The following is a 26605-nucleotide window of genomic DNA, read 5'->3' as shown; positions in this document are numbered from 1 at the left end:
TTGTCAGTTCAAAGAGAGACTCAGGCCCAGACCTCTCGGAACCCCTGGCCCGTGTGGTTCAGTAATCCATTCATGCTCCAGGTATTGTATGAAACTAAAGCATGGTAGGGACATACAAACATCCTTTTTAGATTATATTTTCTGCTCTGGACATATGTTATTGCTGTCTTTTAACCTATTTTGTGTCCAGTTCTTTAAAGCTGGGGGTGGCAGTTAAAGTTCATGTAGCAATATTTGAAAATGATTAGTCCACAGTATTGTCTATGCTCTCATCGCCAGCTCTGCAGGAGTGTTTGCCAGAGCTATTTCATACACAGTTGGAGTGCTATTTAATAGCCTGTGAAAGTGAGACAGACCGAAAGGTGGGGGAAACCCGGTATTTTAAATTATCCTTGCATATTAGAGAATTATGACTTTGTTGTAACGTTGACTTCTCCTTAACATCACCATCAATCCCCCAGCTATAAGCAATGAGCCATTTGCCATTATGCAGCTTGTTAGCAATGTCCAGGCTGTGTAATTACCTGTGTCAACGGCAATGATTGTCTTCAGTGACATATTATTCATCACTTTATAATTGTAGAGGTTGAAAGAAGGATTTTGAGCTCTTCTAACAGAGCTGAGAAGTAAAAATATTCATGCTCTTCACTTTTCCTGGTTGCACATTCCAGACTGGATCAAGTGTTTGTGCATGTCTGCAGAGTCCTGTAAACTATAGTCCTGATAACACAAGAAAAATCTTCCTATTCATTCTGGAAGGGAATTTAAAGTGCATCCAACATTATCTGAAAACATAAAAATAAACTAATTAATAAACATTTAAAAACTCCATATATCACTACAAAGGGTATTCAAAAGTGTTGCAAATGCAACACTTTTTTATGTGGCAAGGAGAAAAGGTCAAAAATCATGATTTTAGTACTTCTATAGTATAACCTATAAGCCTAATTCTCTTGCCGTTTTTCTGCATGCCCGATTCCCACATACAATATATATATATATATTTATATATATTTATATATATATATATATATATATATATATATATATATATATATATATATATATATATATATGTGGTTTGGGTATACACTACTGGTCCATACTGTAGGGCTGATGTTGAGTGATGAAATTGATTAGGCTAATCAGTGGTTTTATAACATTAAAATTGGGCGACATAGGCCTACACATCCTGCCTGGAAGCAGCCAGGAATGAGCTTTCAAATGAAATAAAATGAATGATGAAGAGGGAGAGCAGCAAATGAACTTGACTTAAGGACCACTAATCTCACCACATCATTAAATGCAATGTGCATTCATTGAGGGAAAAAAAGAAATCATGATGATATGGCATGCACTTAAATTACTTTTGTCTTTATCTGATTCAGAGTAGGCTAATTCATTTGATGGCTATTTTCTTGCAAAACAGAATCATATACAACTTTGTGTGTCAATTCTGTAAGCCTATATTGTACAGCTCTGCTGACTTTCCCCACAGTAGGGTCCCAGTTTCACCATGGTGGCATGGAACTCCAATGGCGTCCCCTGCAACGATGCTGTGTAAAGATTTCCCTTCTTGAAGCATCAACGGGAGAGCAAACACTGTCAGGCTATATTCTGAGCAGACTATTCTGTTCATTCATGCAATATTTATATAGTGACATGTAGCCTACAGCACTAGTAACAACATATTTTCCGAGAGGTTGCTGGGTGCTTGAGTCAGACCTGCCTGTGCTGCAGTGAGGCTGATGCTTTGGACTGAAGGGGGCGAGGCAACAGTACTGTGTAGCGCCTTGTTTGACGGGCACATCATCATCCCGACCCGACCGGCAGCAGACCTCCTTAACCACTGCATCGTATCAGCACGAACTGCAATAGGCGTTCATGGACAGCATCATGTGCAGTGTACAGTAAAGCCGGGATCTTTTCTATGCATCGTGCTTGCGGGGTATCACAGTAAATAACTGCTTTCGAATAATTTTGTCAAGGATAATAATGATGAGGTAAGAGCTTCCGGTCGCCATTTTGGTGATGTTTAACGCTTTGGGGGAAAAATCTGCATGGATTAATAAACTGCTAAAGGCACTGTTTGGACGGATATCGGTGGCAGGATGTTCAAGCGACATCGTTTAGATTTGGGTGATGATTCGCCGAGTAAAAAGAGACCCTCTGATGAGTATGTAGCGTTAACGTTACTTAAACGCTTCCCGCTGTTGCAGTGTTTGTGATTGCTGCAGGCTGTTTTGTTGTTGTATTGTTGCTAACTAGCCGTGCTAACGTCACCTCTTCGCTAATGTTTAGCTAAAGTAGGCACCGACGGGGTGTGTGGGAGCGTTTAATTGTTTCAATGACAGGATTAACAGCTAGCTAGCCTAATTAGGGATGCTGTTGAACGATAAGGGCGTGCAGTGCAATGGTCGAGCAAATTGGCTAGTGCAACGTTAGCTAACTTAGCAAATAGCCAGCCTGTTCTGGTCTGCACGTGGCTACCGTTACATGCTAGTCAGTGCTACTTTGAGCGCTGTGTCTTAAATACAAAGGACATAACGTTAGATTTCACGAGACAAAATCAACATGCCATGAACGATCGGTTGTTACAGCACACGTGACCCCCTAGCCCGGCTAATGTTAATGTTAGCTAGCTAGCTGTTAAGCAGAAATAAGATGCAATGTCAGGTGTCACTGCCATGTCTCATATTACAGTCCCGAGTCAGTGTCAGGCGACCTTTGCTGTAAAGCCTAGCTTTCCTTAGGGATATTAAAGGATGCTGAGCGTTAATATTGGTCCAGACAATAACTGATCGGCCTGTAGAAGTCGGGGGGACTATCAGTTATCAAAGTCACTTAGATTACGCTCAGGGTCACTGCCCGGGTCGACCAGTAAAGTACGAATTTACCCAGAGGCATATATCATATTGTACGTATTGTTTAAACGATACATTCGGTTATATTCATGTTCAAATAACCGAGCCTAGCGTCATCCGCTGTGCATCCTGCAGCTTTCCCATAGTCAAGGACATGAATGCTAGAGATGCGTACATCCAGACCATAATCCATCCACGATCCAGACAAATTGAGGGGTTTCAAACTAGCTAGATGATGCGACCCACCTCTCTAGGAGTCACGCTTGGCTTCAATTACGTTGTAGCTCATGGTCGCACTGTAAACAACTGAGCATTTAGACAAAAAAAAAGTAAAAATAATTTATTAGTAATGGAGTTGTCTTGTAGACACATAATTGATCAATTTCAAAGTCAAGAATTTGTGTTTTTTCTAAGTGGAATCTGCCAGAAAATTATTAGTTGATTTGCACTGACAGATCAAGGTAACCTCATCTTTTTATTTTAGCCTTAATTTATCCCTAAATATCTTTTTTTGGTACTACTAACATGGAACACTTTTACACTGTAGCTTGCCATGAGGTACACACCATCTTTGTCCAGATAATGCAAGGATATAAATGGTTTGCATTCTGTTCTAAAGCCATTAAATACATTTCTTCCACAAGAGAACAAACTTGTGGACAGTAATCATGACCTTTGCATGCCACACTTGATTAGTCTGTGCTTTTAGAAACAGTTAATAAGACTGTGCAGTAACCTTTTTCATTCAAATTTAAGAACATGAACTTGACATGGGCTAACATGTGCACTGTCTGTTCTATGTTGTGCCTTTTATGTTTGCTCTAATCTTTTCCAAATCCAAGGCAAAATAGTATTTTGGTCATTTCAAGTGTAATTGGTTATGTTGCGTTTCTGTGGTAAGTTATATTGGTTATTCCGTGTGTCGAGGCTTCATCAAATCTGAACTTGCATCTTCCTCTCACAGGCGTGACCGCGACAGGGACCGAGACCGTGAGGAACGGTCGAGGGACAGGGACCGTGATCGGGATCGAGAGCGTGACGGGGACAGAGATGTGAAGTCATCCGCGGCGCCCCACAGCCTAGCTGCAGGCAGTGGAGGCTTCCTTAAGCAAACCCCCATTCAGCAGCCGATCAACCCGTTCACCAACCTGCCCCACACGCCACGCTACCATGAGATCATGAAGAAGCGGCTGCAGCTGCCTGTCTGGGAATACAGAGAGCGCTTCACTGACATCCTGATGTGTAACCAGTCTTTTGTGCTGGTGGGAGAGACAGGCTCTGGAAAAACCACACAGGTATAAGGCAGTAAATATGCACTACTGTTGTCAGTTGCCCCTAAAACATAAACTTTTTTTTTTTTTTTTTTTTTACTATAAATTGACTAAAATGTGTCAAATTGATATACAGTAATATAATTGGTATAATATTGCCATTAAAAAAAAAAAAACAGGGTGGAATGAACAGATGATGCATTTTAAACAGTTACTATGTGGAGCTGTTTCACAGTGGGTGGTGGTTATGTTTATTTAAAGTTCTTGAAAGAGCTGGGTTGTCTGTTCTTAAAATTTGAAAGAGAGAAGATATTAGAGTAAATCACTGGTTGAGCCTTAGCCCCCTCCTGAGGGGAATACAAACTATCTTCCAAACACTTCTTTATCTTTAAGATTAGTCATCTGTGGTCATTGCTCTGGAAATGAAAGGAAAAATAATCATGATGCATTTAAGTTTGACCACATTGGTATTTCTTCAAATAAAAAAAAAAAGAATGGTTAGTATTGCATTTAGGCAAAACGTCTTCCTCACAATTGTCAGGGAAAGCAAGTTTTAAGACTTTTTACTGCTTTTACTTTGTCTTAATACAAATGTAGCTTAAAGGATTGTCAGGTACAAATTAGGTAACATACAGATGTTCCACCAATCATATTTTAATGATTAGGGCCAGGCCTTGAAAGTTGTAATATATTTTAATACTGTTCGAGAAATGTTTATCTCTTCCAAACCTGTCATCAGCATTTTTTTTTGTTCTTCTGATTGGGGTGACATTTCAAAGTCTGGTAAGATTTGAATCATCTCTAAAGGGCAGTCATCCGAACCTCAAGCTTAATAGAGTGGAAGTAAGACTCTCTTCATTCAAGCCTCTCTTAGCAAGCTGCTTCTGTTTTTAGGGAAAATGTTGACAGGTATGACTTTCGTAGGTATTTAATTTTCCGTACATAGCAAACTATAATAATGCGCTTCAAGTAGTAGTAATAATAATAATAATAATAATAAAGCGTTTTATTTATAGGCGCCTTTCTAAACACTCAAGGGCACCTTACAAAATCAGCAATAAAACACTCAATCCATTAAACAAGCAATCAGAGTACGATGATATGAAATCTGAATGATTGATGAAGTATTTGTTGTAGGCTGGTACACCCACTGATTAGGTTCATCCTCCTACATCATCTGCATTGCATTCATCTCCCTCGTTTGCTGTTATATTTAAAGAATTCTTTTATTTAAAGAATTCTTTTGTACTCGGCCTCTTTGGCTCAAACGCAACCTGTCTCGTCCGCTGTCTTCCAGATCCCTCAGTGGTGTGTGGACATGGTGCGGTCAGTGGCGGGACCAAAGAGAGCAGTGGCCTGCACCCAGCCCAGGAGGGTAGCGGCCATGAGCGTCGCCCAGAGGGTTGCTGACGAGATGGATGTCATGCTGGGCCAAGAGGTGGGCTACTCCATCAGGTTTGAGGACTGCAGCTCTCCCAAGACCCTACTCAAGTAAGAAGGCTAGTTTAAAATATTTCTCACGGCTCTCTTTTTATGTTTTGAAAAGCAACCAATGACAAACCTACAGCTGCATTGGCAGAAGTAGATAATATTAAGAGCCTGTTAGCTTAACAGGAGCCTTGTACAAGTGATAATCTATGATTAATTCAGTGAGCTGTTAAAAAATGTAGACAATTTGAATTGTCTTGCTTGACAGACTGGCGTAAGGTTTGACATTCCTCACATTCATCTTATCCTCTTTATACTTCCTCCCCCATATGTTCTGCCCACATCACTTTGAAGCAGGACATTTCTCTGTAGGGGAATGCTGTGCTCATTACATTAATTGTAAGCAGCATTTTTCTTCAGATAATGCCACTGTATATGCTGATAAAGCCTGCATGTCTTCTATTCACCCAGGTACATGACAGATGGAATGTTGCTGCGGGAGGCTATGAATGATCCTCTGCTGGAGCGCTATGGTGTCATCATCTTGGACGAGGCACACGAACGCACTTTAGCGACCGATATCCTCATGGGGGTCCTCAAGGAGGTGGTCCGCCAGAGGGCTGACCTCAAGGTAAAAACAATATTCTAAGGTTTTTCAGTATATTTGATTAATATGGGAAACAAGCATCTTTTTTATGGCCTCAGGATTAGCTATTGCAACCATTTAAAAGCATGTGGATTATTTAAAGGTTGTGTAAGTTTTAAAGCTTAACGTGACCATTTATCCAGCACCTACATTTGCTATTTATTCTGGAAAGTCAAATGTCACTTGTCTTATCTCTCGACATGGTGTTGAAAGTACTCTTGACAGCAGTCTGATTTGTTTCCACAAATGTGTCCCACTTAATGCCTTCAAAACACTGTTAAAGCCCTAACCATTACTTCCTGCAGGATAAATTCAGTCACAGCCAGTGTTGATTTCCCTCTTCTGTCACTCCTCCCTTTTGTCACATTTCTCCTGACAGTGTCCCCATGTCTGACAGCTGTGTATCAGTGGAGAAAAGAGAAATGTTGCTGTTGGGCTCAGAAATGCACATCTATTCTGCACCGCAGCACGAGTGGAGATTGCTCCTAGAGTCAGCCCCATTTTGAGCCAATCATCCAGGGGGAGAATAGCAATGTGTCGGTGTGGATGGGAGCGTACAGGCAGGCAGGCGCTTTATAGGCAGACTGTGCCAGACATATTTCTCATAAAGCAGATGGATAATGACTAGTTGTTTGTCAGCGTGGAATCAAAGGTTAGATTGTTGTTTGCGGACTGTTAAATGAGGTCTAGGTTATTGGGAATGATCATCCACCCACACCCCTCTATCTCCTTCATCCCTATCCCCTACCAAATTTGAAAGTTTAATTTACCTTGATTAAGAGCAATTATGATGTCTCGCAGAGCGTAAAGCAAAATGCCGAGACACTGGCACCTGAAAGTGTTTGAGATTGAAAATGGGAGACGCGTTTCCCATCAGAATCCTAATGCGCTCTATCTAATGGCTCTGGGGAGAACATTGTGTACCAAACATCAGGAACAAGGACTGTCATAGCTCTGTGTAGGTCAGTGACTTGGAGTGTAACGCCAAGTTCTACACTATAGACACCATCTTGGGTTCGTGCCAGCTCCCTCACCCTAAATTCGGATTCAAAGCATTCTCCATCCTGTACAGCTTTTTGCACTCTTCATCTATTCTGTATTTGGTTGCACCCTTATCCACTTAGCATGTGTCCTTATCCTTAATTATCATCAAGCCATATGAAATGTTAACTCGTTCTACACTTGGGTGCTCACTCCCGTAATCACCACAGTCATTTACACTCTGCTGTCTTTACTTTTACTTTTATCTTTCCTTTCACCTCTTTTTATGAATACATTGTCCTTCACGGACTTCTCTCTCCTATTCCTGCGCTCTTCTCTCTCCAGGTCATTGTCATGAGTGCCACGCTCGATGCCGGAAAGTTCCAGGTGTACTTTGACAGCTGCCCACTGCTAACCATCCCCGGACGCACCCACCCTGTCGAGATTTTCTACACGCCGGAACCTGAGCGCGACTACCTGGAGGCGGCCATCCGCACTGTGATCCAGATCCACATGTGTGAGGTGGATGAAGGGGACCTTCTGCTCTTCCTCACTGGACAAGAGGTACCACTCCTTTTAGGTTTCGTTCTACAACAGCCAGGTTGATGAAATGATTTTTGTCGTTGTCCATTACAGTGTTTCCCTTAGGATTATTTCCAGCAGTGGTGCTGAAGAGTGAACAGGTTTTTTTTTTTTTTTTTTTTTTTTTGCGCCGCTGGAAGATATTTAACGCGTCAGCTTACACAAGACGGGCTTTAGACACACTTTTGTACACAGTTGTAGATGTCGAATATGTTCAGTTTCCCACAGATTAGGAAGCACCTTGTGGCAGTGGGTGGGTGTCGCCCATTATTTATAATAGGTTTATTTGATTCACAGCTGCCACATGTAGTGTTTTGACCTCGACAAACCAACTGCATCAATCGCTTGTTTGCTCCTGCTAGGCATTTTCACATTGACAGAATACCAGCCTCCCCTCCTACTTAATTTGATCCAACTAACCTCAGCTTCATCACGACTGTCGTCAGCCTTTCTTTTCCTAGGCCTTTTCCTTGGCCTAACAGTCATTAACCTTGATGATCTGTATTATGTTATTGTCTTTGACCTGAAATAGGTCTTCATTATGTGTTGCATGTTTTAACATCAAGGATCATGTTGGAAATAAGTGTTTACACTTTAACATGCTATCCTTTTGGATAAATCCTTTTGTCAAATCCAAAATAAATAAAATAAAATAAAAAAATTAACGATCATTAATAAACCGCAAATTTGATCAGATATTTGCTACTGACGTTTCTAAGTCGGGACCACACACAATACGCGCCATATTCCGCATCGTTTAATTTCATTTTAATAGGTAGGCAGCGAAGCCGGCAGCCGAGCCCTCGTTATTGGTATTTTTGAAAAACAAACATAACGAACAAGGTTATAAACTTGTGCAAAGATTTTACACATCTCCAAAGTTAAATGCGTGCATCTTAATGTAATTACATAGATGAGTTACTCACGTACGCTGTCTCATGAGCACACACTTGTGCACTCTCTGCACAGGAAATTATTAATCCTCAATTTGATAGATGTTAATGCACGTGAGTGTGCCTGTTTGGGAACCACCAAGATTTGCGCTGTGTGTGTGGGGGGGTGGAGGCGAAAAACAGTAGTGACCCAGATTCTGCCCTTCCCACAAATCTCTGAAATTAAGTCATTTATTATTTTTTCCACCTCCCTGCAAATGTTGTCCACTGAAGTGTAATGGAGGGCAGGGTTCATGCCCAAAATGATGAATTTGGTCACAGCAGGGTGAACACACACACACACACACACACACACACACACACACACACACACACACACACACACACACACACACACACACAGCCAGAGCACCAACAAATGTTTCAATGTTCCGATCATTGGACAGGAGGAGCCTGTCAGAGCCAACCGTGCCTGTGCTGGTATGATTATTCTCTCAGCACTCTGACAAAATGGTGTTGGAGACCATGTGATTACTCGTGGTTGTAAAGGAGAATGTAACTGGTGTGAATGCACCACAAATTGCTCTGGAAATTTAAATGACATTGTGGACTTTTGCTACACCCTACCAATTTTTGATCTACACAAGGGATCTTTAAAAACTCATGTAGTTGTGTGTCTTTCTGGCTTCCCCAATCACATCTTGTGTTTGGTTGTTTATTAGCAGTGATTATTTGTCACTCAACATCGGCTTGACTGTGGCAGTGCACCTACGTCAGTTTTCATTTGCCAAAGCAGGATCAATATGCGGCTTGTTACGAAGGGGATGAAGTCATTGGAGGGCATGGTGTTTGAAGTGGTCTCCTTTGAGGGCTGGTAATTGATTTTAGGTTTAGTGGTATCCCAGCTGCTTGGATGGCTAGAAACACTGATAGTCACTCCCCTGAATGTGTTAAAGTCTGGTATATTTGCAGGCAATGTTGAACATTGCTCATGCAGTTATATGTAATTTGTTGATTTATATGCCCCCCCTGCGCACTGTGTCAAGCTAAGGCATTACTGAAGAGCACTCCCACGGTGAGTTCATTATCACCCTCTACTAATTGGGTTAAAGAAGTTAATGTGTAGTAGGTCTGGCAGAGATGCGTCTTCAAAGGGTACTGCAGCACGCCCCTCGAGCGCTTCTTAACCTCTTCAGTCTCCCAGCAACTTTGATGTAGACTAACGATTGGGATGCAGATCCATAGACTAGATAGTTTTTATGTGACTGTTTAATTTAGAACAGGCGAAAGCAAAATGCACAGTACTCTTCCTTTCTCCTCCTCAGTTTCTCTAAGATAGTTTGCTTCCACAAACAAATAGAACTGAAGCACCAACTCCAAACAAGAAAGTTGAAACTTATCACAGCTGTTGAGCAAAGATAAGTCCTAATATTTAAGCTTCCCCCTCAGCAGCTAACATCAAAACGTGGGGATTGGCGGGGGGTTGTTTGCTAGTCAAGAGGAGTGCCTAAATGTGTCGGTTATTAGCTTGGCTGTAGATTGTTGCTTCTGGGGTGGCAGGGAGAGCTGGTGGACAGGTTCCCAACACTGGCCAACTGCCGGCGTGCGTGCGTGCGTGTGTGTGTGTATGTGACACTCTGTCTTGATGTCCCTAAGGGAGGGACAGCCAGCTTGCTTCCAGCACTTTGGCAAAGAGGGCCATTTCTTTTCTCCATGGCAGCTGCTGCATCCAGAGGCTTTATAGGCTATTAATACCCGGGCTAATTTTACCAATCCATTCAGATTTACCGTTTTCTACTTGTCGGTGTGTTGATTAAGAGGCACTGGGCCATCAGCAGGGTTTGACTTAATGCGATGAACAAGGAGACAACCGGGCTAATAACACACTTGCAGTCCAGAAGGAAAACGGGGAACATCACCGTGGTGCTTTCTCATGTCAAAGCACATGTTACTGGCATCACACAGTGGCACAAATTAAGTCCGCTTCAGTCACTAATTTCAGCACAGTATGCTTTTAGAAAAGGAAACAAAAGGATCTGAGAAGTTGTCATCATTGACTCCTGACTCCTCTCTTTGAAAAGTTGCTGCATTGCTCCCATGGGCCTGCAGGTGGTGCAACAGTATAGGCTGTAACATGTAACATATAGCAACCGCTGCTTCGTGAGGATTAAATGATTGTTGTTAGCAAAACAAAGAAAATGGTTCTTAACAGCGGGGGGTTGCTTGGAAAATGAAAAGCTGTTATGTACATGGTATTTTAGGCCATACCAGAACCTACTCTAAACCTTCAAGTACGATGATTAAAAATGTGTTTAGGTGGAAAAAAAAAGAAAAGAGTACTTCTATGTTAATGGGTTGCATGTAGAATATGTAGACATATTTTGGTACATTTATTAGTGTAGTCCAAGAGGCCTTTAGAGAAAAGGCCCTAGCCTTGTGCTCACTATCATGCTTTCTTCCTGGCGCTACTCAGGTGGCTGTGTCTGTCTGCCAGCCCACCGGCTCTAGAACGTTCAGCTTCACTAAACTGATCTGCCATGATTTGCCGCTGGTTATGCATCAGTGCTGCAGTCTCATCTCACATTCCCCCCTACAATACTGCACTGTGGAATAATGAACCCTGTGTGGGTGTGTGTGTGTGTGTGGTGTGTGTGTGTGCGTGCGCCTTCGGAACGTGTGCGTCCATGTTTTCCATGATTGCTGCATTTGACAACAGAGCCACAGGGAGCCCAGCAATGCCTACTGCAGTCCAGGTTTAATTTCCTCCGTCAGATGGAGCGATAGGTAGAACAAATGTACTGTAGCAGGGAACCACGGTTTCCCCGGCCGCCTTCCTGCACCTTCCCCTATCATCCAGATTCGCCGCCATTGTTCATCCAGGTGTTGTTCAGAGGCTGTTTTGATTTTGCTGTTTACATACACCGGTGACGCCCGGATTAATTGTTGCACTTCCATCTTTCAGGAAATTGACGAAGCCTGCAAGCGAATCAAGAGGGAGGTCGACGACCTGGGGCCGGAAGTCGGTGATATCAAGATCATCCCACTTTACTCCACGCTGCCTCCACAGCAGCAGCAGAGGATCTTTGAGCCACCCCCACCCAATAAACCAAGTGGTGCCATCGGAAGGAAGGTATAACGGCCTTGTTGCTATAAAAACACTCGGAGGGGGAGGTTGGAGTGGGGACTTGAGTGAGTGGGAGAGGGTGAGTGAAAGAGAAAATGATGTAGAAAGGCCAGATGGGGAATAAGGTGGGGAAAGGAAGAGAACTGGAAGGTAGGGACTGAAACTTTTTTTTCCCCTTTCTCAGCTTTAGCGCAGAACTGACTCACACAACATATGCTGCTTTTGTCAGCATGCGATTCTCTGCTCTAAATTATAACTGGGGTATTACTCATGCCCTCTGAGCCTGAGGAAAGCACTGCATTCTCAGTCATTTTTATCTTTCCGCTACATTTGCACAGGCCCTGCTGCTGCTCAGAGAGGAGACCTAAGACCTCTGCCACATGAAGCCATGCGGAAGGTGCACGTTATGTGAGCTGATCAAAAACAGGACGTTTATTGCTGTGCGTCGGCTTCTTCTTCCTCAATCACTTAATCTCAGAGGAGTGGGTGATCCTCTCATTGGTACAGACACGAGACAATTTGTCTCTTTTGTGTTGACAGTTTCTATTCAGATGGGCTCATCACCAGAGTAGCAGCACCACCTGCGCTGCCACACTGTTGGCCAGGGATCTGACAGAATATCAGAATATCACCACTGCCAGTGAATGAGCAAACATTCACCCCCAGGATCTGATAGGGGACGGTGTTGATGAATGACTCATTGCTACAACCCTTCTAATTGAGGCCGATCAGGCTGACATATGAGCAGTGAAAATAGTTATGGGCTGTCAAAGTTAAACCCATTACAGGACTTGCTAAATGCTCAATTCAACCTGAATTTTGGGAATATAGGATTCCTCTCAATGTGATTTAATATGCAGTTAATTAGAAATTTTACAAAATGTATTATTTGACATGGCATTAAAGAGGGATCAAGTTTACATTTACAGTTCGGCACAGGCTGAGGGTTACCCCACAAGGTACCCAGTGTTGGTTAAGGTCTTTTTCAAAATATCCTTATCAGTGTTTGTCTCTGCTGTTCAAAGAGATGTTGACATGAAACAGGGCCATAGTTGCATAGGGACAGATTTTAATATTACGTGCCTCTTGCAATAGTACCTGCATGGCCCTGTAAGTTTGCATACCTATCAGACGTAATACAACTAGGAGGAAACGATGATTTTCCACTAGCGGCGGGCGTGCTGAATAACCGCTGAATAGCAGGGGTCTGCAGCAACTTCTCCCTGGTTCCCATGAGTTATGTTGATCCAGAAAATAAAGTGAATGTAATGACAGCATGACCTCTGACCTGTCAACCCAGCAACCACTTAAAGCTTCAGAACAGCACGGTCAATGCCTTTTTCCCCCTCAAGATCAGTTTGTCAGGTGCTTGTTGAGTTGCTGGAGGTGGCGTCTAAAGTTGCCGTGCTTGAAGTAAATGTGCCTCTCCTCCAAAAGTGACTGAGTGGCTCATCAATTGAAAAATGCAGAGATGTCATCCAAGCCAGCCCAAGAGGAAGTAGTGAAAAAGAATTAAGGTTTGCGACGTGTGCTGCTACGCATTCTAACTACTGCATTAGGCATCCCTCAATTAACATAAAGCCCTAGCTCGTCATTGCTCTATTTCTCTAGCAAAGCCACTGAGCTTCTGTTTTTGAACAGTTTAATCATTTAGAGGCCAAGGCAGCAATTGACTAATTACAAACAAAGACTATAATCTCACTTTTCTTTCCAGCATCTCAAAGATTGTCTTTAACAAATGTGCTGTGCTGAGTGTTTGAGGTTTGTTTTGAGCATAGTGTCACGTTTGGAATATTCCCTTAAATGTCTCGTGATTCTGCCACGCATCCATTTCACTGAGCTTTGAATGTGCGTGCGTAAGTGCTGCTCAAGGCACGTTCTCCTTTTCCCCAGTCAGGGGAAGGCTTTATTTGTCAACAAGGCTGTGTTTCCCAGCAGGTAATGTGAAATATTGCCTGTGTTAGCCTTAGTACTTGCTCTCCTGCAGGTAATAGCCCAGAAATAACATGCAGAGATGATGCTCTAATGATATTACTGATGAAGAAGCCAGGATTATCCAGTGCAGCAACAGACTGGAAGGAGCCAGCCTGCATTCAGTGTAATGGCCCTAGCCCCGGATAATCCTTCAGAATCAATGCAGTCAATGAGGCCACCCATATGATCATGAAATGTGAGAGGGTGTCATGTGTGGCATCTGCTGGAGCCCTGACTGTGTCCCAACACGCGGGACAGTGGCAACCTCACCTAGTCCATTTGTTAACTGGACTTTGAAGCATTCCATGCCTTTCATTCCTTGCTGGGACGTTGGTCGCTGGCATATAGTGTCTGTCATGAGACACTGTCTGATAGCCTGGTCTCTTTTTTTTTTTTTTTTTTTTTTTTTTATTATTATTTCAGACTGCCACAGTGTGGCTAATAGGTTTCTAGAGATGTAATTCTTCTGTATCTTTACGCCACTGATGGTCCTTTTCCACTTCAGGAACCCATTACCTGGGGCTTCACATAAACTAAACTTTAAGGATCCTTGTGAGTCTTTGGTACTAGGTTTCTCCCTCAGTTTTTACTCAATTTTACAACCTGGGACATTTCAGTTATATGCCATTTAAAAGGCAAACGCGGGACCAACTAAGTCATTTTCTGTGCTGTTTGGTAGGACGTTGAAGTAGGCAGTGGTGGAACCAACGACAATGTAGGAAGTGATGCTGTATTTCTTTCACATTTATGGGAAAACGGTGATATCAGAAAACCTTTAGGTACACCTTATCATTTCCAAACGCACACTCCAGCTCGCTGGACCGATGGTCCCCTCAAGCGTTCTCCATTTTTGTTCTTTATTGTTGGTTGTCCTATTTGATACAGATGCAGTAGTAAAATGATAGTTATTGTTGTGCTTGTTAATATCGTGATATTAACAGCACAACAATACGACAAACTATATTTTTGACCAAATACCTCAATATTGATACCGCAGCGATATTGTAGTGTTGACTATTGGTGCTTTCACAAAATATTTACACAATGAGATTTTTGATAAATAATCATCAGTAATGACTAAGTGGGTAAAGGCAAATAATAGAACAGCTAAAACAGTCTGTTAAGTTCAGAAAATTACATCACTTTACTGTAATGCAGCCTTTAAAACCAGGAAAAGACAACACTTATGCCATATTACGATATCCAAAATCTAAGACGATATCTAGTTTCATATCACGATATCGATATAATATTGATATATTGCCCAGCTCTAGTATCGACACAGCTGCATATCTGTTTGACCAATCATGATTGACAGCACTGTTGGCAACACTTGATATACTTTTTCGTCTATTAAAAGGAACTCGTCCTCGAAGCAGCTGGAAAACAGTGGAAACAAAAGCAGATAATGGCTAGGTTACATTTCATTAAGTTCTTACTGTGAAAAAATGTGTGTACGTTATACTTTTGAACCTCGCATTTGGTGTTTGTGTATTCCCACTAAGCTGGTTATTATTTTGACAGCCCATATTATTTTCCTCTCCAATTTGTCATGGAGTGCTCATGTCAATCAGATCTAGACAGCCATTCATCTAAGAAATACACGAACAAGCCCCCAACCGTTTGCCAGATAACGCGGTGTGATCAGTTTCATAGAGGCATTTATTGCCATCTCTTCATTCCTCTGCTTGAATACTGAGGGGAATAGGTCTTGCGACAGGTGAACTACCCGAGGTCAAGGGCTGAATGAGAGGGGGAAAAGGCCCTCCCTGGCATGAATAACTAAACAGTCGGGCATTCTCAGGCTCGACAGAAATCCTCGCCTAAAAGGTGGGATTTAAAAAGTCTGTAAGGCTCACAGCTTGAAGACATCTGAAGAGGCACAGCTACAAAGGAAGTGTGTTATGTGTGCAAAATTGGTTCTGACGACCTGTATCAGCAACGACTACAGAGAACTGTTTGGTTTTGTGCTGGGCATTTCATCCTGAGGACTACCAAGAAAGCAGACGGCTACCACCAAATGACTGCTTAGTTCAGCCTACAGCTTGTTCCTGTCTTGGTAGATGTTGAGCAAGCGAGAGATAAAGTGTGGAGAGGCATTTTTCCAAACACCCACTTGCATATTGAACTATGACAGTGGAGTAGCAGTTGCCAGTAGGGAGTCCTCAGCGTAACTGCAGGGGGGCCACCTAATCATTGTTAATTTTTGAAAGTTAAATTTTTTTTTTAAAAGTCTTAACATGAATCCAACATATTATTAGCAAAATATAAAAATGATAGGCTTACTGGCCTATAGGTAAGGTAGTCCCTAAGATAGCCATTCAAAGATACAGTTAATCCTAAGGATTCACTGTGTCACATGTATGTTTGACATTAAAAGATGATTTATAAAATCATGCCAACAATTAGTTTAATATCTTACTATTGTATGCAAAAAAAATGTATTTATAAAGGCTTCAGGCCGCCCTACACGTTATTGTAGGCCCAGTTGAATATGCAACTTCATTTTATACAAGGGGGTCCCTGCTCCGTCTTTCTTTCAGTTAAGGGGTCCTTGTGTCGACAAGTGTTGAAGACCCCTGGTCTAAAGGCTTTCTCCGTCCAGTCTGTTTCAGCTGTTATATAAGGGGAACTCAGCGGCGGTCAAGGTTTGCGTGAGAGCAACTGCAAATCTATCTTCCTCTCCTCCCTTCTCCCCCCCCGCTGTTTGTGTATATGCTGACAGCAAGAGACCCATAGGGTGATGTGACTCATTTTCATTTATTTATTTATTTTTTGCTCCAATTCAGCTGTGATTTTGCATGGACAGTCTTGCTATAGGGGATAATTGTAATAGAAACAGATCTGAGACTGGGAGATGGTGCAGGTTCACAGTTTCCCCACTTGCCTTGTTCTTAAACCCTCATTAGAAACCAAGCAGCTTTTCATTTCACTTATTCTTCCTCTACTTGTCTCCTCTTCATGTAGTATTTCTCTGTGCAGAGGCAGTTAACGGTAACATCTATTTTGTTTTGCCCCATAAGCCTCCTCCTGTATTAACACCCCTTTTGCATTCCTTATAAATTATCAGATGATGCGATGATGTGGTCAATGATTTCAAACTGAAATGCAAACATTTCCAGTGCCTCTGGTTGTGTTGAAGCACGGCTTTGGAGGAGCCATTATTGCGTAGCACACAGCAACAGCCAATCGGTGACAATGAGCCGTGCAGAGTTGGCATGTCCGCAGACAGCAGTGTTCCAAATTTCAAGATACATGCTGGGTTCACATGGGAGATATACAGCAGCCCTCATTTAGGTGGAAGAAAATACACTTGGATGAAAGCAGTAACCATTGTAGAGCAAAAAGCAGGCCACCTAAGCGGAACTATTACATCAACTATTTTCTGTTATTTTGAAAAACTGCAGAGAACTTAAAGAGAGGGGGGAAAGCTGATATCGTAACAAAACCACTAGCATGCTGAGGACAGTTTGACAGTACCCCCAGTCTCACGCACACATTCACGTGACGCAGAAAGGCCAGAGGTAATGCATATGGATTGGACTCTGAGCACCAAGCCAACTCTCTCCACAAATGCGTTGATAGCACATTGAGCATGTTTGCAGAAACTCTTGTTGTACTTCTGTTGGTTTGCATTAGGCAGCATGCGTGCACTGCACTGTAGTGGCATCTCTGCAAGCTTCTTCATTCAACTGGCCCACATCAGGGAATATTTGAGTTAATGCAAAGCCGATATCTGCACTTGTTTGTCTGTCTTCTTACATATGCAGGGTTTTCCCTGACTGTTGCTGTGTGCCACTCTGCGGGAAAACTTTGCTTAAGAAGGACTATGATTTTTGAGCACTAGTTTTTGTGATTGTACAAAGCACTTTTAAATAATTGAATGAGAATCCAAATTAAGTAATGCACTTTGTTTTCTAATATTTCAACAGAAGAAACCTACCTAAATACCTTAAGATACCTTAATCCCTGAAATGTCCACGTTGTTGAGTTCTCTGTATTTTAATGCTTGCATGTTGGAATGTGTTTAAAAAAAAAAAAAAACTGACGACCATATGTAAAACTGACTTGATACAAGGTCTAGCACCAGAGTTTGAAGTCTTATCTGTCCCTCCAAACCACCCCGGGTGGGTCCTTTCTTAACCCATCCGTTCTCATTTCCACAGGTTGTCGTGTCAACAAACATCGCCGAGACATCCCTGACCATCGATGGCGTGGTGTTTGTAATTGATCCTGGATTTGCCAAGCAAAAGGTTAGCTTCCCCCCTCTCCCCACCACTCTTTATCTGCTGCGATCATCTGCGTCTGTTGCCTGAGAATCCCCAGATAAACATAGCAGTGCGCACCTGACAGCGGCAAAGATGGAAACGCCAGTTATTTATTCCTCTGACATTTCACCAGGCTGGAGCCAAGTCAGCCGCAAAAAGAGATTATATATGCGTTATGGTGGATTGTTATTGTACATTTTCTGAAGCTGCTTGTGTAGTAGATATGTAGTAGATTGTGGGTGTTAGTATGTGTTTAACTCCCCTTTTTTTATTTTTTACTCTAGAAAATCTACATTGTGTTTGAATTTTTTTTATTAACCTGAAATTCATCTTTTCCCTTTGCTATCAGGTATATAACCCACGTATCAGAGTGGAATCCCTTTTGGTTACAGCCATCAGCAAGGCCTCGGCCCAGCAGAGGGCAGGTCGTGCTGGGCGGACACGCCCAGGGAAGTGTTTCCGCCTTTACACAGAGAAAGCTTACAAGACAGAAATGCAGGTAGGAAACAAGAAAGTCCGGAAATGGTTAGAAATGTTATGACGTGTTTGATTTTCACATTCTTCAATGCCACAAACACTTTGTATTGCCCCAAAGCAGCCCTCTAGCTGGAAAAGCTCTCTTATTATGCAATATTTGCTCTTAGAATCCATGATTCCGAGTTCAGGTGAATTCTAATTCCAAGAGCTTGGTGCTAAACCACGCTGCCGCCACCTTTCCTCATAACCTGTGCTAATGATACAGCCACCTTGTGACAAATGAACCTGCTGAGGCCCAGTCCCTCACTTTAACAGGCTAATTCTTTCACGTCACGCTGAATGGCAAAGGGAATTTTTTAAAGAATTTAAATAGCCCTTCAAATGCCCTAGACTCCCGGTCTCTGTTCAAGTTGACATACGAATGACAGATGAGGAGATAGTAAGCTCCCTGACTAATTTGTTTTGAATTGTTCCTTGGGTTCGTCTCGTACCTCTTGCACAGGACAACACGTATCCAGAGATTCTGAGGTCTAATCTTGGCTCCGTGGTGCTGCAGCTGAAGAAACTGGGTATTGATGACCTGGTGCACTTTGACTTCATGGACCCACCAGGTTAGTATGGAAAAAAATAGTAGCCTAATTTATTTTTTGGCTTATAAAGACACATGTCTAGTCAGTCCCATAAAGACATGACACTCTGCTGTAAAATCTATATTCAGTCGAGCTGTGGTTGTTTCATGTACAATATCAAATCTGGGTTGGCTATGTCACTTGGGAGCTTGGGGGGGAAAAACGACAAAGCAAAGATAAAATGATCTTGGCAGATAACAAATACTGCATAGTGAATGTTGGGAGATTTGAGTATAAGCGCTCTGACAGACATGGATTACACAGTAGTATTGTTGTGCAGTTTTTATGAACACTCTTAAGTTTAGATTATTGCTGTTCAAAGTGGGACAATAGAGTGACGTGCGGAGTTAGTTTTCTGGCTGATCAGTCCATTTATGTTTCTGTCTCTGTTTGTATTTCATATTTCTTGTACATTTGAATCATGCTGGATCTAGGCCAAAAAACAGACTGACTTTCATTGACGTGCCAAGTTATGGCATTCTCCAGGAGAGTGTGTGTTCCCGCGGAGACCACCCCTCCTTTCCCTATCCTGAACCTCCCCCTCCCTCCCCCCTTTTCTCACCATAATATAGTTTTCATCTCACCTCTGAGATTAAACCCATCTCTCCCCGTCCACCGTGGCAAACGCCATTTTGAGAATGAAATTGGTTACATCAATAGCAGCGCTATCACCTTGGCTATTGCCTTCCCTTTTTATTCCTCCAGTGAAACGTGACTGACCTCCACCCCCAGCCCCACATTTCTCACAAAACGCAAGGGTAAGCGTCAACATACGGGATTGGCCTTGTCTGCTGATTCTAACTGGGAACAGTGGGGTGAAGGGAAAAGGAGGATTATCTTTTGTATATTTTGATCCACTCATGGCAGAAGGTTTCTTCTAACTACCTCCTTAGCCCACTGGAAACCAGAGCTATTTCTGTGTAGCGGATGAAGTCTGCTGGAGTTCCTGGACACAAGCTTTGTAGCATCTAGTTACAGCGGATCAATTTTGATACGCTGTGTCAAAGGCCCACCTTTAGAGTAAATGGACAGGTCAGAGTCCAAAAATACAGTATGAAACAATAGTGTACATTAGTTTTGAGATTATAGGTTTTTGTTGTTGTTGGATGAACTGCTTTTAATTCATTTTTGGTGGGCATTCTTGTAATTGTCAAAATGAATAAAAACCTTTGTTGAGGCTGCCGTTTTTATTGTGCTAGAGCCTAGCCAACACACATTTTGTATTGTTGTTCCTTGATGTTTACATTTCAATTGAATTTGAGTTTAGGTATTTTCTCCCTGATAATCAACATTATCAGCCCCAAAAGCCAGTGGCTTTTTCCATTTCAGCTTGTCCATGAGCTCAATGGGAACCCTGATTTTTCCTTTTACCGTGGAATGCTCAAATATGTCGTTTATTTCTCTCTTTGCTTACCTCGCTCCTCGCTTACTAAACACAAGAGCGACGGTGTGAGCCAGCCAACGAAATGGAAAATCCAAAAGAAATCAGTAGCGATTTACTCAAGGATTTGGCTGGGTGGGATTCATTTGCCTGGTGACATTTCCAAAGAAGTACCTTTCGAAGCCAATGTGGTTTAATGTTCCTTTAGCATTTCGTCTCATTGATTTGGCCCTTGGTTAATATATCAGATTCTTGTGTGTTGAGGCAGTCAATACTTACTTTCTGATGAGCCCTGTTGTGTGTATATTGAATTTCCACACCGGTTCATCATGCTAGCAGTACTTGGAAATCAGATTCTCACCTTTTGTTTAGCCCCACACAAGCCATTGGTGTGGTAAGTAATGTGGCCGGAACTCACTTTGTGTAAAAAAAAAAAAAAAAAAAATAGCTTTGATGCCCCAAATCAATATTTGTTAATCATAAAAAAATGCCTCCCTGCTGTTAGAAATTGAATTTTTTGGGGGGCACTTGAGAGAAATGAAAGTGAACGAGCAGCGCAGCCAGTGCTTGAAGCTAATTTTCAGTTAACATGCAACTGGTCATTAGGCTACAGCTCTCGGGAGCCAAAGGTCAATAATTGCATCTGGAGGAAAAAATCTTTTAACCAAGCGGTGGAAGCCTTTTGTGTTGAAGCATTAAGTAGAAAGTTCCCCTGTAATTGCATTAGTTGTTTAGGATTGCCTGAGCAGATGATGAAAAATGAGCTTTGCCGTGATTACTTCTCTGCTAAGTTGATGTCTAGCATAACTCTGGTCATCACACACACACACACAGAGCCTTCTCATTTTGATTGACCTCATGCTCCCTGCCTCTAAAACAGCTTCCTTTTGTGTGACTGTGTCGTTTCTTAACTTGCATCTGTCTGCTATTAAAGGTCTGTGTACAGCAGGTGCTGTTGTTTTACCAGCTTTTCTCTCGGGGTTCTTCTTGTTTCATGTTTGGCTGCTCAGGTTGCAGATCTCCTTTTACTGAGCAAACAAGCTAGTTCATGTCTTCATAAAATTATGTTTTGACATTTATTTGCTTGAATGTTATGTTGTACTCATATTTGACAGTTAAGAAAAGAAAAATCAAGATTCCTTAGTCTTGGAGCCAATTTAATTAGATTTTGAAGACACTAACAGGAAATCGGACATACTTTAAATCCTCAACCAGCCACATTTAACGTACATCTTTAAGCAAAGTGTGCCAGACCCTCCTTGAAATAGTTACGTTTGATCTAATGTTTAATGCCAGAGTAGACAAATGTATTATCTAGTGTGACTGACTGTGAAGTGCAAAAAACTAGCCCGACAAGCCAGACCCACATCAAGATGTTGGGTCTGGGAACTCACCATTGGCAGGGCTCAATCCGAGGGGCGGGATAAACGGTTGTCTTTCAAATTCCCTCTGCACGTAATAGGATAGTGCTATAACCAACCAGAGCAACGCTTGTTGATGGATTAAACTTTTGCCGTATCCGGTCGGCACAACTGCGAACACATTCTCCATTTTTAAGAATGACTTCAGTGACGATCGTTGTTTTCAAAGAAAAACGTAACCCCAAGTCTTCCAGAGTCACGACCAAAGCCGATTTGAAAGACCGCTGTTCGCCAGCAGCAGCAGCCATCGTCTTTGTTTTCAAGTAGCAGGGAATTCACGCGTAACTGTCGCAACTCTGCCGTCCTTATGTTAAGCCCGCCCACCGACTCTATACACGATGTGATTGGCCTGACCAGAATTTGGTTTTTCCAGCTCGCAAGCCAATGGAGAGTTGCTAGACTGACCCTGGTAGGGTGCATCTAGATTTCTAAGCTAGCAAAAACCTAAATGATAGTCAGATGAATCCATAATGAAAATAATCATTAGTTGATTATGTTCATTATGGATTAATCTGACTATCATTTTGTCAATTAATTGTCCATTTAAAATAACACCCAGCCCAAGGTGGCATCTTCAAATGTCTCATCTGACCAACAATCTAAAACTTCAGTTAACTATCATGACTATTAATCAATCCAGCCATACATGTGTCTGTGAAATGACAGTTTTGGAAATTGTTCTATCTCTGTCGTCTGTGTTTTGCCCATGGGCTTGGAACAATTGTTAATGGCCCATCTCCCCCATTCTGTCTTCCCCAGCCCCAGAGACCCTGATGCGAGCCCTGGAGTTGCTGAACTACCTGGCAGCGCTCAATGACGGCGGTGACCTGACGGAGCTGGGCTCCATGATGGCAGAGTTCCCCCTGGACCCCCAGCTGGCCAAGATGGTCATCGCCAGCTGTGAATTCAACTGTTCAAATGAGATCCTCTCCATCACTGCCATGTTGTCAGGTAATGCTCAGGCTGTGTTGGTCTGAGCTGCTGCTCTTTCCATTTCCTGTGCTCATGGACCGTGCTTCAGAAATGACCAATGAGCTTAAAGGAAATATACTGAGCAGCTTCTTTTATCTTCTTCCCTTATATGTATTTGCATCCTTTGACCCTTCTTTGTTACTTTAGTTTTGCCCTCATTATCAAATTTGACTTTGAACTGACTTAATCTGTATGAACAATAGATAAATCCCAGAAGTTGAAAACTCCGAATAAGTGCAGTCAAGTCAGTGGTGTCAGCTATTATTTGTGAGAAAGGGGGGAAAATACATGTCTGTACAAAATGTATAGGTGTAGCTGGAGCAGCACCAGCATGCTACAGCAGTAATTGCACGTTAGGCTTGCCAAAGCAGAATGCTGCTCATTGAGATGAATCTTGACGCCTTTTGAAGGGAGTGCGAGGGTCTTTGAGAGTGGGGAAATGGATTTAACTAGCTGTTTGGACGTGGCGTGCACTTAAAGCAGGTGTTCCAGGACGGCAGGTTTTTGCTGAGTTCATTAGAGTAAGCAGCGAAAGTACACCTGAGAACGCTGCCGCCACAGCAACCAACCAAGAGGCTCAATAAAATGCAGCTTTTACACATTAAAGCCACAATTAAGCAGGTTTGACTTTAAGCAATCCAGAGCAAGTTCACAGAGGGCAGACGGCAGAACCAGAGTCCTCTGGATGAACCCTTCACCACTGATTTATCTTACGTGAGTGTCTCATCTATAAGATGGGTGTATGAAGCCATACTGTAGTGCAGCAGGAAGGAGAAACCCATCCTTCTCCCCTTCTCTTTGGCCCTCCACCTCTCCTTTTCCAACCATAACCACTTCACAATACAGTGTGCCCTGTGAAGTGCTCTGTGCCTCTCTTGAGCTGAGGCCTTGTTCCTCTCTGTGGGATTTGCTTAACTTATCCCTATGGGCGGCGTGTTGGGGCCTATACCAACCTTGTTTAGTCCCACAGTGCTTCGTCCGTCCCACGGAGGCTAAGAAGGTGGCCGACGAGTCCAAGATGCGCTTTGCCCACATCGACGGAGACCACATGACGCTGCTCAACGTCTACCACGCCTTTAAACAAAGTGAGTGTCCCTTTCGTGCCCGCTGGCTTCACTGAATGGTTGTCTTTATTTGTCCCTCGCCCTAAAATTGGCCCTGTCTCACACAGACCACGACTCTACTCAGTGGTGCTATGAAAATTTCGTCAACTACCGCTCGCTGATGTCCGCAGACAACGTACGGCAACAGTTGTCCAGGATCATGGACCGCTTCAACCTGCCGCGGAAGAGCACTGAGTTCAGCAGCAGAGACTACTACACCAACATCCGCCGCGCGCTGGTCACTGGCTTCTTCATGCAGGTCAGTCCCATCAGGGTCCCTCGGTGAAGTTCTTTGCTCATATTGCGTTTGTATTATTCTGCAGTAGTATACGTTTTGAACAGGCTAACCTTAGCTATTTAGTATCCCGGTTCCTAAAAAAAAAAAAAAAAAAGTCAATACACCATTAAACGTCCCATTTATAGTTTTTTGTTCATCCGTGCACATTCAGTCTTTTTCCAGCTCCGCTGCCATTCTGATGCTCGTTGAAGTTTGCCATTATTGGGTTTGAAGTGTTTTTGTGCAAAACCCAGTACTGACTGATAATGCAGCAGAGATGTTAATTGTAATGGATAACCACCTTTTAAAGTACATACACACACAGAGCTGCTTTGTTTTTAACACATAAAAAGAAATCAAGTCAATTTGCCCCTCGCTCAAGGAAACAAATGGCATTTTGCAAGCAGCCATTTTCAGGGCTACCTGAAACAAGCAACCTGACAAGTTGAATTATGGTGTTAATATTTAAATATTTGTCAACATTAACCTTTATCTTGGAGACAAATTTGCGGCTCGTGTTGGGGCTTTCACAGCATTTGTGAGATCATGTCTTTGTCGGGAAAGGCCTTTTATTGAGACTGATTGCCTTGGTTAATCACAGCAGCCACTGCAGCTTCACCATCTACAAAGTAGGGAAAATCGCTCACTGCCCAGTTACAAACAAGTTTGTCTTTACCGTCAGGCTGCTTTTGTATCCAAATCAGTCAATTACTAATGAGATTTTGATTTGAATTTAAATTTAGCATTTATAAATATGTGATAGTTTTTTCTGTACTTCTCCGTGAGTGTTTGTAACTCGCGATGACCCTCTTCTCTCTCTTGGGTGCGAACAGATCGCTCACCTGGAGCGCACAGGCCATTACCTGACGGTGAAGGACAACCAAGTCGTACAGCTGCACCCATCCACTGTGCTGGACCACAAGCCGGAGTGGGTGCTTTACAACGAGTTTGTGCTGACCACCAAGAATTACATCCGCACATGCACTGACATCAAACCAGAGTGGTAAGTTTCAGTTGGAGCACATTTGTGATAATTATCAGAAAAACTAAAATGTATTTCACAAATAGTATTTCCTTGTCTTTTCTTTTTTTTTTTTTTTTTTTTTGTTATGCGAGTGAAAGTACAAAAAAATCTAAAAATATTTGATCATTTGATAGCTTGACTTATAGATAAAGGTTTTTCTTACATAATCAATTCATTGTGTACATCTGGGGTAGTGTCTTTTAGTGAAATATCCTGCATTTCTGGACACAATCACTTCCTGTATATTAAAAAATGTAATGTTTTATTTATTTTTCAAGTATAAACACTGAAGACAATTTTTGTGACTGATGTTTACTCACTTTCTTTCTTAGGCTGGTGAAAATTGCCCCGCAGTACTATGAGATGGGTAACTTCCCCCAGTGTGAAGCAAAGAGACAGTTGGAGCGTATCATTGCAAAAATCTCATCCAAGGAATACACTCAGTACTAAGAAGGTTTGCATGTGCTGCAACGGCATCTTCAGCATCTGTACAAAGTAAAGCCTAAACTTATTTGACCAGTCTTATTTTATTTTACTTCCACCAACAACCTAATTTTGAATTCTATTTTTGTCTCTCTGTGTGTAATGTATATTTCATGATGATTGATGAATTGTGTCCTTTAAGGGCCACCTTGTGTCATTTCTTTTGAAGCCCAAAGGGTTAAGCAGTGCACTACCAGAAATGAACTGTAAATGAGCAGTTATCTGGAATTTAGTCATGAACCATTTGGATTTAAAGCATCATATTTCATGTAAATTTAAGCATTCCTCTCTAAGACATAAGTCACAGATCGGGATTCTTGGCTGTTCTCCTGCTGAAAAAGGAATAAGCTTTTGAACAAATAATTTTAAAAACTGTATTTTGAGGCAGGCATAATGTATTGTTCTCTAGTCGTGGAGATACCGAGAGGGGCACTTTGGTCACATTTCCTGTCACTATTCAACTTAATAAAAAAGACTTTGTAATAAAATATTTTTCCAGTGTCAGCATTAAAATAACAGGATAATCTGTGCATAAACTACACGCGCGCGCGCGCGCGCACGCACACACACACACACACACACACACACACACACACTGAGCAATCACGTTTTGACCTGCCAAATCCTGCTCGTTTCCTGGCTCTTTAGGGAAGTTAAATCTTCTTACTGGGATATTGATAGCTTCAGAAACAGTTGGAGTGAGGGGGAATGTTAATTACAAATGTTTCAGAAGAAGATCAGTGTGAAATCCCTGCTGTGCTGGAGCCTGTTCTGGCTGTACTGCTTTGTGTCAGCGCCTCTCTAATG

At 42.3% G+C, this 26605-nt stretch overlaps 1 protein-coding gene across 2 annotated transcripts; it reads left to right on the top strand.

Moving 5' to 3' along the window:
- The first annotated feature begins 1742 nt into the window (after positions 1 to 1742).
- On the top strand, positions 1743 to 26288 carry dhx15 (DEAH (Asp-Glu-Ala-His) box helicase 15). Of its 2 annotated transcripts, none has more exons than XM_028563868.1 (14): positions 1743 to 2003; positions 3829 to 4159; positions 5433 to 5626; positions 6035 to 6194; positions 7536 to 7754; positions 11628 to 11795; positions 17930 to 18016; positions 18381 to 18530; positions 19011 to 19119; positions 22699 to 22890; positions 23874 to 23996; positions 24083 to 24273; positions 25125 to 25294; positions 25648 to 26288. In XM_028563868.1, exons 1-14 carry the CDS (start codon positions 1996 to 1998, stop codon positions 25763 to 25765), a joined length of 2220 nt encoding a protein of 739 aa, XP_028419669.1. In that variant the 5' UTR covers positions 1743 to 1995; the 3' UTR covers positions 25766 to 26288. The 2 variants fall into 2 exon arrangements, with proteins under 2 accessions (XP_028419669.1, XP_028419668.1); XM_028563867.1 differs by lacking the exon at positions 1743 to 2003 and adding an exon at positions 2011 to 2176.
- Positions 26289 to 26605: the final 317 nt, after the last annotated feature.

Source organism: Perca flavescens, chromosome 19, assembly GCF_004354835.1.
Source record: "Perca flavescens isolate YP-PL-M2 chromosome 19, PFLA_1.0, whole genome shotgun sequence".
NCBI lineage: Eukaryota > Metazoa > Chordata > Actinopteri > Perciformes > Percidae > Perca > Perca flavescens.
This window is presented reverse-complemented; position numbering and strand designations above follow the sequence as displayed.